Genomic DNA, 15,026 nt, shown 5'->3' on the forward strand with positions numbered 1-15,026 from the left:
CGATGGTCGATGAGATTGAGAGTGCACAGATGGGAGGAAGAGAGGAGAGAGAAATGATGGGATGAGATTGTGAATTGAGAAGAAGTAAGAAGGTAAGAAGAAGGATGGGTTAGAAATGTAGGTGGTTGACACGGACACACAGATGATGAACGGAGGATTGACAAGATCGACGTTTGTTGTAATATGGTGTCGATTACAAGGGGTGATCGTACAGAAATGTGTATCAAGGGGGGTGTCGAGTGAGTTACGAGGGTGGTGTGTAGGTGTGTGCGTTGTTTGTGAATGAGGTGGTCGGTGGGTCAAATGGCGATCACAATCACAATCACAGAGATACACGTATAAAGGGCGTTGTCAAGAAGAAACAAATCGTTTTGAAAGAGACCAAAAAAGTCGTGGTCAAAGAGAAGAAGCGATGAGATTTGGTGTATAGGGTGTTTATAAGTTGTGTTGTGGTGGATTGTCGAGTTCCGAAAAGAGAAGAAGACGAGAGCGAGATGAATTGTTGTTTTATATTGTTGATGTTGAAATGACGATTGTAGCGATAAAAGGGATCAGATCATCCATTGGTGTGTGTTTGTGTATGTGTTGATGTTGATAGTCGATCAATCAATGATTTACATTCGAGTGTCCGGCGGATCATCCAATTATTTGTAGTAAAAAGGAGTGATGAGACGAGATCCATGGGGTTAAAGTCGATCACAAGAATACCAAAGGACCCAATTTTCGGGGTTGGATGTTGGATGATGGATTGACAGATGATCAATTGGTTGGGATAAGGAGATCAAGGTTTATTGGAATAGATGGTAGAGTGGGGGAAAAGAGAGAAAAACATTCAATCAGCATTCCATCCATATTACTTCGTTGTGCCGCATGGTCCCGAGAAGATAGAGAAACAGCCACCTCCAGGGGTACCATCAAAACGAAACAAAGCTTTGATGGACATGATCGTCATCACCATCAAACTATCACCGAGCCATTTCGGAGTTTCACCTATAGAGAGATGTCCGAAATGGACATGATATGACCCCTCAATACAAAGGGAGCTGGAGTGATGAGATCTACCATTTTCATCTAGATCTCTTCCTCAAAGGCAGGTAGGTAGCAGATCATCCTTGAACGGGTTGATCACAAAGTGGGGAGAAGGGGAAGAAGGGAGTGATGAGTTGGTTGATCTTCGCTCGACCTTTTATCCGCTTGGACCATCGCTTGTATGGTACACACACACGATGACATCAAAACAGATCATATTCCGGTATTTCACGATCAAAATCACGATCAAAGCGGCGTTTCGTCTTTCTAACAAACACCCAATCCCACTTGTCATCCCTGAAGACGATTGACTGGACACAACCCATCCTTTGAGATGAAAGGAGACGACACTTTGACAGAAACAAAGAGAGAAAGATGGATGGTAAAGCGGACTCACAAAGGTTATCTCGATGCAGCCAAATTGAATCCTAAAACTAGTCCTAACACACTGGTCCAGATTCTAGATTCGAATGGTCGACAATTGATTATAATGGTCCTCTCTTGTTCAGGTCCTTTATGACAGTCCCTACAGCAGATCTTTCTTTGATATGTGATGTTCCCTTGTCCTATCTGATACACAATGATGTTGCTTCCTAGACGGTATATCAATCTACGTGAACTGATTGTATTTATCTTGAGGAACAGGAATATCGATGGAAATTGAAAGAACAATGACAGTTGTGTAATTGGGATGATGTTGGATGTACAGGATGTCGATCACCGTGAGTTTGGTGTATAGTCAAGTGATGTGCGGTATGCGTATATGAACCACGACGATCCTTTTGGTTTTTGTTGAGTGGAGAGGAGAGGAAATACTTAAAGTTTGGGAACTGACGATCGTACGGTGTAAATGATCAATGATTGACAGATGAAATGACGATGTAATGTCACACTCCTCTTTCTCTGGCAAAGCAAGTTGATGGTAGATGGTAGATGGATGGAATAAGGATAAAGTCCCAAAAAATCTATATTCGGTATCTTTACAGTGTGATGTCGTGATGCGATGCGGCGTACCGTACTACGTTCTAGGAACCCTAAAACAAGAAGGGGCGGCCACGTACCACGCACAGTAAAGAAATGTATAGATGCCAAGCTGCGTTTGCGCACAGAAGCAGAAACAGAAAAAAGGAAAATGGAAAATGGAAAATAAATGTTTCAATTGAGTGAGGGGTGATCGGTGGTATGGTAGCCTATGACGAGTCGAGAGATTTTCTTTCCTTTCGTACAAGGGCATGGTGAAAGTCCGAAGAAATGGTACTCATACAGTACTTGCCAGCATGAAGCATACGACGACGGAATGGACTGACGCTGACGACCCGCAGAAGCGCTGTTCTATTTCTCTCTTGTTTTGTTTTTTGAAAATATTGATGAAAGAGGCCCTGGTAAGGGAAACGAGCAGAGGCAAACAAAATAAATTTCGGGATCCAGCGATACTCGTACACCACACCGCTTCACAGACAGAAAACAGATCATCGCGTAATTCCAGGGACAGGCGGAGATTTTCCCAATTGTTTGTCGATCCCTAAGATCACTCAGGGGAAAGAGCCATAAGCCGTAGCGCAACGTATGTTCTGGCGGGAAAACAGAGGAGGATCATCCGGGATTTAACAAAAGTGGCTTTCCCTTTCTACATGCTCGAGAGACGTCGACGTGGCGCCGCCTAATTACGTCTTTGCACCACTTCGTGACGCCGCTGACCCAGAGAGAGTGATCGACAGATGGTTGGGTTCCCATTTCCGTCCTCGGGCCAGTACATATAATGCAGCACGATGATATTACATCCGGAAATGGGAGGAGTCGTCCCACGACATTGCTTTGGTACGTATGTATTATGTTTTCAGCCACGCCGCGGCAGCCTTCATCTACCCCCTTGATGTTCAGTCTCGAAGTACGCGATGTCAACGGATTTATATTTTGAGTTACATTACATTGGACCACCGTCAAACAAGCGTAATTGTGATATACCGGCGAAATTCGAGCAAATCCGAAAGGAAGAAGGAAAAGGTACCGAGACATTTAGGACTGACGACCCTGATCATCTATCTCACTTGTGGATGAGGATGCAGGGCGATCACCATGTGGGAGTGGGAGTGAATCCACCACGTCATTCAATGCATGACACGGTGGAGTCGGACGATCAATGCGAGTCTATCTCTTTTGAGTAGAGCAAAGTGCGATTCTGAGCGGTGAGAGATGTGCGAATCCAAACAAGACGAAAAGAAAAAGATTTCTGGGGTGATCGTTACTCAGTTACAGTATACGAGTACCGATAACCTGAGCTAAGAGATTCTTGTAACGAGATTCCCTCAAGTTGGAACAAATCACATGTAACTGAACTAAAGGTGAGAATTGATCTACGGGAATGGGGTTGAGTAAGTTCCTCTCTTGTCCGAAGACATTCCCACGTATGCGGAATTGAGATATCAAAGTGGTCTCGGAAGTATATCGTACGTCTTGGGACTGGGTCAAATTGATGTATTTGACGATCAACAGGGTGTCCCGCGATGCCAGTGGATGCATATAGCGAGACCGACTAGAAGTACATGTCTAACATACTCATATTTTCCACTACATGCTTTTCAAGTTTGATTGGCCGAACTCATGACTTTGTAAGACAGTCAACATGAATTCTCCTATCAGATCGGCGAACCTGTCAAGCTATCAGCTTGGAGCCCTCCCTGAATAAGAGGATGATCTGCTTCTGGGAACAAGGTCAAGCTGAATGTTTGACTCACCAATCCCATCTCGTCCTATAGCATTTCAACCCTTCTTTCCAAGGTAACCATTCTATTCTATACGCCACAACCATAACATCAGCGCTGATCTGAGTACATTTGATAGTCCACTCACATTCCAAGATGTCTAAGCGTATAACAACCCCTTTCTGTCAATGAATAGGCGCATACAAGACTCGAAGCGATGGAGCACAGTATCAACGCTAAAATGCATTCGAGCACGATCAGCCCAGTGATACTAATGAGCCATTGATGAGAAGACGGAGAAATCTCACTTGATCCCAACGTGGACGAAATGATTGTTCCCATTCCCCCTAAGATAGATCCGTTCGTATCACTGGCCTTCCGATTTCTAGTACTAGACCTTGTAGTGGGTTTCCTATCGCCCAAAGTAGGTTTCACATCGCCTTTACCTCTTGTACTCCTCGTCTTCCGCGCGGCTTTTGTTTTGGACGTAGATCTGAGGAATGGAATAAGGGAGAGAGGAGACGGGATGAACCATCTGAAGATGTACCAAGCTGCCACCGAGAACAGGATGGTGGACAGGCCGAAGATCAAAGCGATCTATCAACCTGAAATCAGTCACGTCACATTTTCCTTCGAGAAGCTGATGTGGAGAACCGAATAACTTACAACATACTGTATGTTCTTCACGAGCCAGTAAGAGGTTTCCAATAGTGGGATGACCATATCAGCATCGTTTGATTTCTACATATGAAGGGGGTTGACAAAGATGAGATGGAAGGTATCGTGTCGTTCAACTTGTTTTGATTATTGTTGTTTTGATTTTTGGGGAAAGCTGGTGCCCCGCAAGCTTAGGCTTTATGCTGGTCCCTTATCCTGATAGACCAAGTGAGTGATATAGGGGGGTTTTGCAGATCCTGAAGACATGGTAGCCTTGCTCAGCACGGTCAAGCTTCTCTAAAGGAGACAGAGAATCCACATGCATTGCTCGTCAACAAGAAGCAAGGCGTGTAATAAGTCAGGAGTGATGAATGGAGAAGGAATGAAAAGGCAGCAGCGAAGCTCCGACCTCGACCTCCACCATCCGCATTCGCGTCGATGACGACTAGACTGGTGCAAGTGTGGTACTCAGACATGCAATGTCATCTCCTCGTTCTTCTTTCCACATGAACATCGATAGTATCAGACCTTCAAGTTGATCATAGTACTGATCATATACCGGCAACATAAACTAATCACTCACTGAACAACTAAATCGTGAAGATGTCATCGCCAAACCCACTTGACGCCCACAACCTCCTCAAGCTCATTCCCCAACTATTACCCAGATCAACCTCCTCCCCTCTACCCAATCCTACAGATTCTATCGCCATCCTAGTCCATGCCATCCACACCTCTCTCAGATTCAGACTCATCCAATCATCCACCACCGCAGCTGGTCCCTCTGGCTCGTCGTCCCTTGCTCAACCGGTAGGAGAGGGAGCCACAGGAGACGATATAGACGATGGAGCATCTGAAACTACCACAGCAGTAGATGCCGAGGAGGCCGACAGCACCCCTCAAGAGGGTGTATTGAATGAGGGATGGAACCATAGAGGGGAAGATAGTTATACCTTCCAATATAGGCATGAACAGTCTTCTTTGGTATTTAGGGTTAGAATTGGCAGGATGGGGAATAGAGTTCAGGTCGATGCTATGGCTGAGGTGGGTTCAATTCTCCCAATCCCAATATATCCAACCCCGGTCTTTCACTGGCTGTAGCATCGCGAAGGGGAATACTGCTTACGGAGTATGTGACATGCCATTTTGCAGGATGGTCAACCGCATAATCTCTCGATAGTTCTTTCTGATCTCGTGGACAGCTCAAGATTCCCTATTCCAAGTTCTGCAACTTCGTCTTCGACTGATAGTCCTACGGGTGGAGATGAACTGGCCAAAAGTTGGGGATACAAATCGATCACAAGGTAGGTAGATACTTGTCACATAACGTAGTAACTCGACGTAGGCATGACTAATCTGGCTAAATGCAATATAGTATCAAGGAATTCGTGGGGAAGTACAAGTCAGATGTGATCGCTAGATTGATACCTGGCTTGCAAGTACCAGGATATGAAGAATTGTGAGTGCTGCTCTTTCCTCTTTCCGCTTCTATCAATCGGAGGAAGGTCAGGCATCATACCATTGATGATCATAATCTAATGGTTGTCCTTCACATAGCCGACCAACAGGATCCGATCCTCGTAATCCCCCACCCTCTGGCCCATCGCACCAACCCCCTTCCGCCCGCCCTCAACCACCTACCAACCCTCTGCGCGATCCCCACCCTACCAACCCCGCCTCAATCGGACGAAGGGACCTAGACCCCTTAGCAGCATTCCAACCTCCCGGGTCATTCAACCCCAATAGAGATGGAGGAGGGATGTACGTAGATTTTAATCACCCCTTATTCGACAGACGTCGTCAAGGTCTTGATCCGGATTTCTCCGGTCCAGGCGGGTCAATCCAGCCGCCCGGAAGTAGGTGGGACCCCGTTGGACCTTCCGCGGGAGGTGGAAGAGGAGGGGGTCTGTTCCCTGGACCTGGCGGGAATCCCCTGGGAGGGACGGGGGAGGGAGATGACAGGTGGGGTGACGAGTTGCCGCCTCCTGGTGAATATGGGCCCGACCTTGGGCGATTTGGTGGACCCGGGTCGAGAAGGGGTGTTGGGCCTGGTGGTGGACCTGGTGGGTTCGGTGGGCTCGGTGGATTGGGTGGTGGACGAGGTGGTGGTGGTGGGTTTGGAGGTGGTTTTGGCGGTGGTGGTGGAGGTGGTATGTTCATGTAGACTGCGTGGGTAAGTGAAGAAGTGAAGTGAAGCGAAGACGAGCAGGAGGAGATTGGATGTAATCGAAGGATTGAACTGCAGATACCGATTCGACTTCGGGAAAGAAACAGAGTCAGATGTCAGATGATGAGATTGATGATCCTTTTTTGCTTTTGTGCGATGCGAGAACCAATCTTCGTGTAAGATATAATCGAATCAATGTGTGTTGTCTATGTAAGCCAAAATAAATATATCATGTGTATTACCAAGCGAGCAAGCTATTATAAAAAATGAGGTTGCATGAAATATCAACAATACTATAGGAATAATTATGGAATAAAAAATGCTGTAAAATCCTTATCTATCCTATTGTCCCCCCTCAATGTGACGTCGTACCGTCCAAGGGTAAGATCTGCGATATCTATCCTATCCAATCCAACTGGAATTACCCCCATGAGGTCTATAAGTAGCCTCAGCCAACTTGATATCCGAATCGCTTCCCTTGGGTGTCCTACCGTACACGGCAGTGGGCGTCTCGCCATCTAAGAAGTGCTGAGCTGTTCTTCCTGGGGCAAGCGTGGTGGGACCGATACGTGGTTTTCTGGCTGCTAAGAATGCGTAGGGTCCTTTCGCGGTAGGTGGGATGGGCTCTTCGGTGAGGGTCGCTTCTTCCACCATGTGTCTGCGATCATAAGCATATCAGTATTATTGTAATTCATCTCTCTTCGTGGGCTTCCTTGAGATGGATAATGGGATATCTATCCGAACGGTCGAGAAGGGACAAGGTGGGCCGTCGACTTACCTATTCTTCCTTGTCTTCTTGAATCTCAGATACAGCAAAAACAGAATGACCAATCCCGCCACTACGCCAACGACAATACCAGCAATGGCACCTTTGCTCAGCGCTCCTGAAGAAGCCGCTTTCCCACTTGCTGTGTATACTCGCAATGAGTTGAGGGACCAGTACGCCTCGGAATAGGCGGCGGGGTTGGATCGTACGAAAGTGGCGCATGAGCCTGGACATCCTGAGGAGGCGTAGGTCGCTCCGGCACTAGATACAGATCGAGATGTCAATATCTTACTATATAACTGAAGGTAGGTTCAAGAGGGTATGTGGAATTGGTCGAGTCGACTTACTAGTCACCGCAGAAAGTCAAGTCGAACACTATCACATGGTTGTTGAAGTTATCTCGACATGGGACTGTCATGTTGGCATTGGGAATACCCCAGTTAGCTACGTTGGTAGTAGCTGTGTTGGGGTTCTACAATCATTTCACGTGGATCAGAACATACTCCAAGCCGTGCAAACAGAGGAAACCAGCTCACCTTGACATCATCCGGTACGGACGTAGAGGTTCTAGGCCAGAACCAAACGTAGATACCACCGGAGCTGCAATACCATCAAGTCCGATCAGCCAGATATCCCATTCCATTATCTTTGTAGAAAATGGTGATCACCCACTTCTCCAAATCCCTCCACATTGCATACCAACCCCCACCAGCACCATTAACAGGCCCACCGTACGACCCCCCCTCCACGCCTGTCATCTTGACTCCACATCCAGTGTTTCCAGAAAAGTACGCAGAACACTGCCATTCCCCAATCTGACCGTTCATGTATGTCTGGCCATTCAAAGCACAGGTATCGGAGGTGTGCAACGCAGCGGCATTGTATATCATGGGGTTGGGGTTGGTAGCGAGACCTGTAGTGGAGTTGTATGCTGCTGAACCGGATAGGGGGAGACCGTTGGCGCCTTCTAGTATATCGATCTCACCGCCTTTGGGCCAGCCGGATTTGGTCACTGTCCACCATGCTGGCCACTACATCTTTGTTCAGCACATGTCGTGTACGTGAGGAAGGAGGGGGTGACTTACGGTACCACATCCTACAGGCATATGATTGAGATCCAAGATATATACACCCTGCAGCCATCAGGTATCAGCAGGACTCACTTTACTCGAGGGGTTGCGTTGCAGTATTGAGTGAGTGACTCACATCAGCATACTTGCTCTTACTGCTTATCCTGATACTATCCCTCCCTCTCCCGGTGGGCACATTGGTACTGTCAGCAGCCATGTAGAATACGTTGTTGGCTTGAACGTCGATCAATCCTGATTTCTGAGCCTCCGATTTGGACACGTAGCTGGAAAAGGTCGCCGAGTCAGCTGATCAGTTCTACGCTAGCGAGCGTTGCTCTGATTATGACATTGTCGGATGCACTCACTTGACATATCCACTGGTCGGATCATCATCCGTGAAATAGTCTGAATTCACCCATGGTGTTAGCTTGATACGCCTTACTCAGCGATATGCGAAGAAAGGGAGACTCACCAAACTCATTCATGAAATCCTGTCCCACATACTTCTTAGCCAATTTCAGCGAAACAGTCGAAGAAGTCTGCGATGCTCCTGTCGAAGTAGTCGTTGAAGAGCTGATAGTCGAAGAGCCACTGGCGCTGGTACTGGTACTGGTGCTTGCTAAACTTGTCGCTGCTGCTGAAGTCGAAGTCGTACTGGCAGATACTACCACCCCTGTATTCCCGGAATCCCTATCGCTCTCTCCGTTATTGTTATTATCATCCTGCGCCAGAGCCGATGTAGCCAGGAGAAGGGTTATAGCTTTGAGTGTGTTGGATATGTGCATTGTGGTAGGTGTTACGACGTTGTTATAGGTGACTATGTCTTGCTTTTACCGTTATCTTTATGACGAGAGGACATCCAACGTCAATGATTCTTCTATTTTCTATTCTACCTTCTATTCCAATCCTCTATAAGCTATGATATGACATGATCAATACCAGGTTCATGACATGATTGATGGTCTAATGTCCACTCACCTTGCTTGAAGTTGAACTTGGATGTCTCACTTGGTTCGGTTTCTCACTCCACTAGTATCACTTTAACCTATTTTAGTATAGAAGGTGGCGCAGGTCGACGTTGACGTTGACGTATCTATCTTTCTTTCTTGGCTATTGCTGGTATCTGGTGTGTCTCGTTGCGCTAGTCAATGATGATTGCTGGTAGTTCTCGTGATCAAGTATCTATTACCTTACTTCTGGTGGAAGTGTTAAGAATGCACCACTCAGAAAATTGACCACTTCCACCAGAAAATCACACATGCATCCCTACACCGAGACCAAGACTTGGACCAAAATGTAAACAAGCCCAAGCCCAACCCAAACCAAGGAAGAACCGAAAAATAAGGTATTAAAGTAATATCCACCGACACCAAGTGTTTCCGGAATAGGTAAATATCACTCATCAGATGGGAAGAACCTTCAGGGAAGGGGTTAGCATCCTTTCCTTTGAGTTGTCACCTGTTGATCGGTGATCATCGAACAGTCAAACAGAAAAATAGGAACCCGCGCCGCTCTCGGTGCAGTACATTATTACGCAAGTGGACGTGATACTTGGCGTCTTTCTTGTCGTGCATTGATCTGCGTGAGGCGTAGGGCGTGGTAAGTGTTTTGCACTGATCGACGGGCAAGTACATGATTGACCCTTTACACTGTTCTGGTAAGGTGTCGATCATCGCATTGACAAGATATAGGGAAAATACTGTAGTCGATGATCTGCATTCTGCTGCGAGATGTGATGTGATCAAGGAAAAGCGGGATTCGGGATGAACAATCATGTCTAAATTTATTCGGTTCGGACGACACATGCCTAAAGACATACGACTTCTTTCGTGTTGGTACACATAAAAAAATCTGTCGAGAAGTCTTGGATAATTGCGTCCGCGAATGCATACTGTAGTATTGGTCTCACAGACATGGCAATCTCAATGATAGCAAGTACTCTATATCTCCAACGATGGCACTACTTCTTAAGCGTCCTCTGCTTCTCGGCAAACTCCACGATTTTCCTCTCCACGAACATCCCTTTCCTCTTCCTCACGCCATCCACGTATCCTTTAGCTACATTGGCTCTATCTGCTTTCTCACCTAGATCTTCCAGTTCCTCTTGAGTGGTAGGTACCCAGAATGGATCTTGGTCGAGGGTTTCGAATCCTGAGAAGATCAGTTGAGGAGATGCTGCTCCGGATGTACGTTTACGAATTTCTAATTTGTACCAGAGGGTTAGCGAAAGTCATGAAAACCTCACTTGCGGCAAGGTAACCAATAAAGCGATACGTAGACTATCACAAGACGAGATGAGAGAAAGAAGCGTCAACTCACCATCTGCAAATCCGAAACTTTCTACGACAGGTAACATCGCCCTAATGGTGAAGAACGATGTACCCTCCTTCATCTCTTCTGAGACTATCCTACCTCGTCGTCTAGCCACTACAGCATACACTTTACCAAGTACGTCGGCTAGTGAGTTATCAACCATAATCAGCTTATGTCTCCACTTGGACCTGGGGAAGACGACAAAGAGACAGCAGCTGAACTCACTTGACGCTTGAATATCGCAAGTGTACATTGCCAGTTTAATCCTAGGCGACCAATCCAACATGCCCGCTCTACATGCATCTCGCACCGACGAGATCAACGCTCCAGTAACAGCAGCCGTACGTCCTTTACCTATTCGACGTGCCCCGAGTGTGTCAGCTCTCGACGATCCGAAACTCAGCTTCCTCAGCTGTACCCACCTTGCTCTGATTCAAATTCCTCCTTGTTCAACTCAACATTCTCCACGACCCATGCCATACCAACAACAGGCTCGGAGCATAAGGGACCTTGGAAAGTGGCCATTTGGAAACCAGCTTCTATAGAGTTCTCGAAATCTCTCAACAATCTCAGCTCCGCCCGAGCATTATCATCCGTTTCGTTCGCAGAGGCGATAGAAGCTAGTTGATCTTGTGCCAAAGCGTTGTCGGCAGTTTGTAAAGCCGCATCGGCAGATTGACCTTCTGCTCGTGCATCTGCGAAAAGCTTCTCTTTGCCTCGAAGACTACAATCAATCCCAGGGTCAGCGATGCCCCCCTTACATGTAGGACAGGCCTTCAGTACGTACCGAAGTTGGCTCTTCCCCGCAGGATCCAGTAGTACGTTCGCACCCATCCTCTTAGGTCCAAACGACCAGACTCTATCAGCTGCACCCGCCCAATCCCCTCCAGCCTTATTCATCAACCCCTCCAATTCACTCCAAAATTGCTCTGGAGTCATGGTCCTACTTTGTTCAGCACCACCTTCACCTACATCCCGTTCTTCCTGGTTCTCTTCATCTTCGCTAGACTGGTCGCGTTTCTGAACTAACATAGATCCGATGGTGTTGGTATTGGACAGAAGCATTTCGATGATGGCAGGTGGTAGGGGTATAGCTCGGATAGTAAAGGTTACTAGGCCATTTAAGATGGATCCGTGCACTGTACCTCTGGGCGCACCGGCGGTCTTTGGCGGCAGCATATCTAATTGGGAAGATCAACAAATAAGCACTTGAATTATTAATATCAGAACAGCAGCTTACCTGGCGCTTTGACAGCTGATTCTCTGAACGGCACGATGACTGCTGACTGCTGTATACGGCATTTCGCAAACCTCTCTTGCAGATCTTTGATACAACGCTACAAGGATCAGGTATCAGCTTGTATCTACACGTTCAAGAACGTAAATTCGAGCTCACCTGCAAGTGAATTTCACCCGCAGTGATAATAACATGTTCACCGGTCTCTTGGACGAGATACTCAGCACAAGGATCAGCTTGATTGAGTATCTGCAACCCCCTAATGAGTTTGGGCATATCACCTAGACGAGTATCAGCTGATTGTTCTTTTCAGTAGGCTAAATTAGCTCACTTGGATTTTCAGGTTCCAGTGCGACTCGAACAATCGGAGCGGACTATAATGACAAGTCGTCAGTGATGGCAAGTAATCGGGTCCATAAGCAGCAACTTACCAATAGGTTTACACCAGCCAGATTGACCAGATCCGTATCTTCCTGGAGATCCTCCACTCCTTGTGCGTTCGGTGCCCAGAGAGTAGCACTCCGCGGTACGACCCTCTCTAATCCACCAATCGCGCAAACATGACCTGCTGGAACTTCTTCTACCGATACCAGTTCCCTGCCCATCATCATATATAGATCCTTCACTATCACCTTGAACACATGTTTGGCATTTTTCGGATGCGTGGGACCAAGATCATTCTCGTATTTCGGCAAGGTGACTATAAGAGGGGTGTTTCTCTTCAACACTCCGGAGAAAATCCTTGAGAATCCCAAGAGGACTTCCGAAGATTCGTCTATCGGTATCAAGGGGGCTTCTGTTCCCTTATCAATCAACGATATAGCATCTAATGGTTTGACTAAATCTTCCCCGTTTTCAGGTAATGGCACTCCATTGGCATTTGCGCCTGCGATTTCCTGTCTGCTAGCCAGTAACGCTGCTCGCTTCTCTCTCTCTTCCTTCCCTCGTTGCCGCATCTCCTCGGCAGTCATTTCCTTGGGTTTGAACTCTGGTAGATCCCCCCGCTCAACGGCGAACATCTTACTGACGTATGCTACCACGTTGGCATTTTCAGATTGATCACAGCCGTATAATCCCTTTTCTAATTCGTTGGTAGCGATTAAAGCGGTGTTAGATGCTGCGGCCTTTTCGGGATGAAGCATAAATGGGAGTCTGATAGCCTGAGCGTCGGATGGTGAGGGAATGACATCGATGACGGCTTGGAAAGTGGCTGTCGATAGTGGAAGCCATTGTTGCATGATGATGTTGAGGAGGTTCCTGGTGTCCTTTGATCGGATATCTCGAGGAGTCACTCGGACTCCCAAGGCAGTAACGATCTTCTGCGTAGCTTCTGGGTCGCTAAGAGTGACAGTCGTATCAGCGTTACCCTTGTTATCATAATTGATAAGCGTGTCTGTCTAAGGTCAGTAGACTCACTGTTGGTTCAAAACAGTATCATATACCCTCCATATGTTCTCCAGAACAAACTGCACGAAAAGAGGTTTGAGATTCCTTCCAGCCAACTTCTTTCTCCCTACTACCCGCTTAGTCTTGGGATCAAGGTACCAATCACCCCAAAGTACTCTCCTCAAATTCGATTCCTTGATCTTCAGCTTCTCAGCGTACAGCCTAGCGAATTTGCCCAATCTGAATGCCCATCCGTCTATGGCGGAGGCAAACAGAACATTTCCTCGATCAGGTGCGAAATAGATATCTTCATCTTCTTTCTCTTCAAACTCTTTATCTATATCAGCTGTATCTTCTATGTCAAGATCGTTTTGTTCTTCCTGTGCTGATTGTCGAGCTGCTAATCTTTTTTCACGCTCTTCTCTCCACCGCAAATCATCTTCCATCCTTTCTGAGGCGTAGAATGATCCCATTACTGCATTGACCTGTTCGATCAATTGGGAAAGATGGTGATATGCTTCCGAAGGGGACATTTGTAATTCAGTGATCAATCGGTCGATCTTGTTGATGACTAGTAAAGGTCGGAGTCGGTCTACCCATGCTTGTCGAAGCACGGCTATCGTCTGGAGAGAGCAATTAGCCCACAGTATGGGTAGGGAGGATGATGACGATGAGACCAGAGCTTACCTGCGTACAAACTCCTTCCCAGCAATCTACCAATACCAAAGCACCATCACACAGCCTAGACGCTGTTGAGACTTCAGAGGCGAAATCGACATGACCGGGTGTATCGATCACGTTACAAAGATGCTTCGATGTCGATGCTAAACTGTCTTGTCAATACACTACGCTCTGCTGGGCAGGCGGGTCAGGAGCATAACTCACCTGTACCATCTGGACCTATCCTGTTCATATCAAATCGTAGAGATACCTATGAACCAAGTAGTCAGCTTGCCATATCAGAGAAGATGAACTCAGGGATAGCTTACAGCACTGCTCTCCATTGTTATACCTCTTTCCTGTTCATCTTCCCTCGAATCCAGGAACCGCAACTTTCCGGCCATACGAGATGAGATGATATTGTTGGATGATAATAGACTATCGGCGAAGGACGTCTTACCATGATCCACATGGGCTACGATGGTGACATTCTACGCACAGGTTTCTCTGTCAGTTATATCCTCGATGACAAAATGAGGTTCCAGGGAGCTCACTCGAGTATTTGCCAGTGGTACAGCGAAGGATTGTGACATGCTGACAGATCTCTGAGCTGCAATTGCTTCTATTTATCGAACAATCCTGTAGTAGAGTTGGGTGTGGTTGTGAGCAATCTCAAATCTAAAGCTGAGTGACTCCAAGCCCTTCTGTCCGTTCTGCGTGGATTGAGAATGGGCAGATCAAGATGAAAGTCTGGAATTGAAACATCTTCGTTATATGGATTTATCTTTCTTCGCCGTCATCGTCATTTTGCTCGGATCCGAAATACTTATACATCGAGATGAGAAAGTGATGATGTCACCATTTATCCATATTTCCATGTTTTGACCAATTCACCCTCCTTTGCGCATACAAGTTTTCGATCAGTCTTCTTGCGACCTTGCGGCAAGTCAATATCGACTCGACTCGAATCCACCCTCTAGCAAGTATATCCTCGCAGTTATAAGATCCAGAACGAAATCGATAGGGCCCAACGGATTCC

General features: G+C 46.8%; 4 protein-coding genes across 4 annotated transcripts; 1 reads left to right on the forward strand and 3 right to left on the reverse strand.

The window, feature by feature from the left end:
* Positions 1-3,597: 3,597 nt before the first annotated feature.
* I302_105702 (uncharacterized protein) lies at positions 3,598-4,454 on the reverse strand (the record flags this gene model as incomplete). The annotated part of the gene is made up of 5 exons (XM_065870132.1): positions 3,598-3,679; positions 3,765-3,821; positions 3,880-3,967; positions 4,040-4,328; positions 4,398-4,454. 5 exons carry the CDS (start codon positions 4,452-4,454, stop codon positions 3,598-3,600), a joined length of 573 nt encoding a protein of 190 aa, XP_065726204.1.
* A 537-nt stretch (positions 4,455-4,991) lies between these two features.
* I302_105703 (uncharacterized protein) lies at positions 4,992-6,552 on the forward strand (the record flags this gene model as incomplete). The annotated part of the gene is made up of 4 exons (XM_019191453.1): positions 4,992-5,432; positions 5,541-5,692; positions 5,764-5,847; positions 5,946-6,552. 4 exons carry the CDS (start codon positions 4,992-4,994, stop codon positions 6,550-6,552), a joined length of 1,284 nt encoding a protein of 427 aa, XP_019046083.1.
* A 405-nt stretch (positions 6,553-6,957) lies between these two features.
* Positions 6,958-9,176, reverse strand: I302_105704 (uncharacterized protein; the record flags this gene model as incomplete). Its single annotated transcript, XM_019191454.1, has 10 exons — positions 6,958-7,213; positions 7,334-7,582; positions 7,669-7,793; positions 7,858-7,921; positions 7,994-8,234; positions 8,277-8,352; positions 8,407-8,454; positions 8,528-8,675; positions 8,757-8,796; positions 8,864-9,176. 10 exons carry the CDS (start codon positions 9,174-9,176, stop codon positions 6,958-6,960), a joined length of 1,560 nt encoding a protein of 519 aa, XP_019046084.1.
* A 1,175-nt stretch (positions 9,177-10,351) lies between these two features.
* Positions 10,352-14,580, reverse strand: I302_105705 (uncharacterized protein; the record flags this gene model as incomplete). The annotated part of the gene is made up of 14 exons (XM_065870133.1): positions 10,352-10,593; positions 10,711-10,848; positions 10,930-11,058; positions 11,127-11,428; positions 11,492-11,885; positions 11,945-12,041; positions 12,101-12,222; positions 12,273-12,315; positions 12,373-13,279; positions 13,358-13,950; positions 14,015-14,151; positions 14,213-14,258; positions 14,317-14,478; positions 14,542-14,580. The coding sequence occupies 14 exons, from the start codon at positions 14,578-14,580 to the stop codon at positions 10,352-10,354; spliced, it is 3,351 nt and encodes a 1,116-aa protein (XP_065726205.1).
* Between the last annotated feature and the right edge of the window lie 446 nt (positions 14,581-15,026).

Source organism: Kwoniella bestiolae, chromosome 4 (assembly GCF_000512585.2).
Source record: "Kwoniella bestiolae CBS 10118 chromosome 4, complete sequence".
NCBI classification, from domain to species: Eukaryota; Fungi; Basidiomycota; class Tremellomycetes; order Tremellales; family Cryptococcaceae; genus Kwoniella; species Kwoniella bestiolae.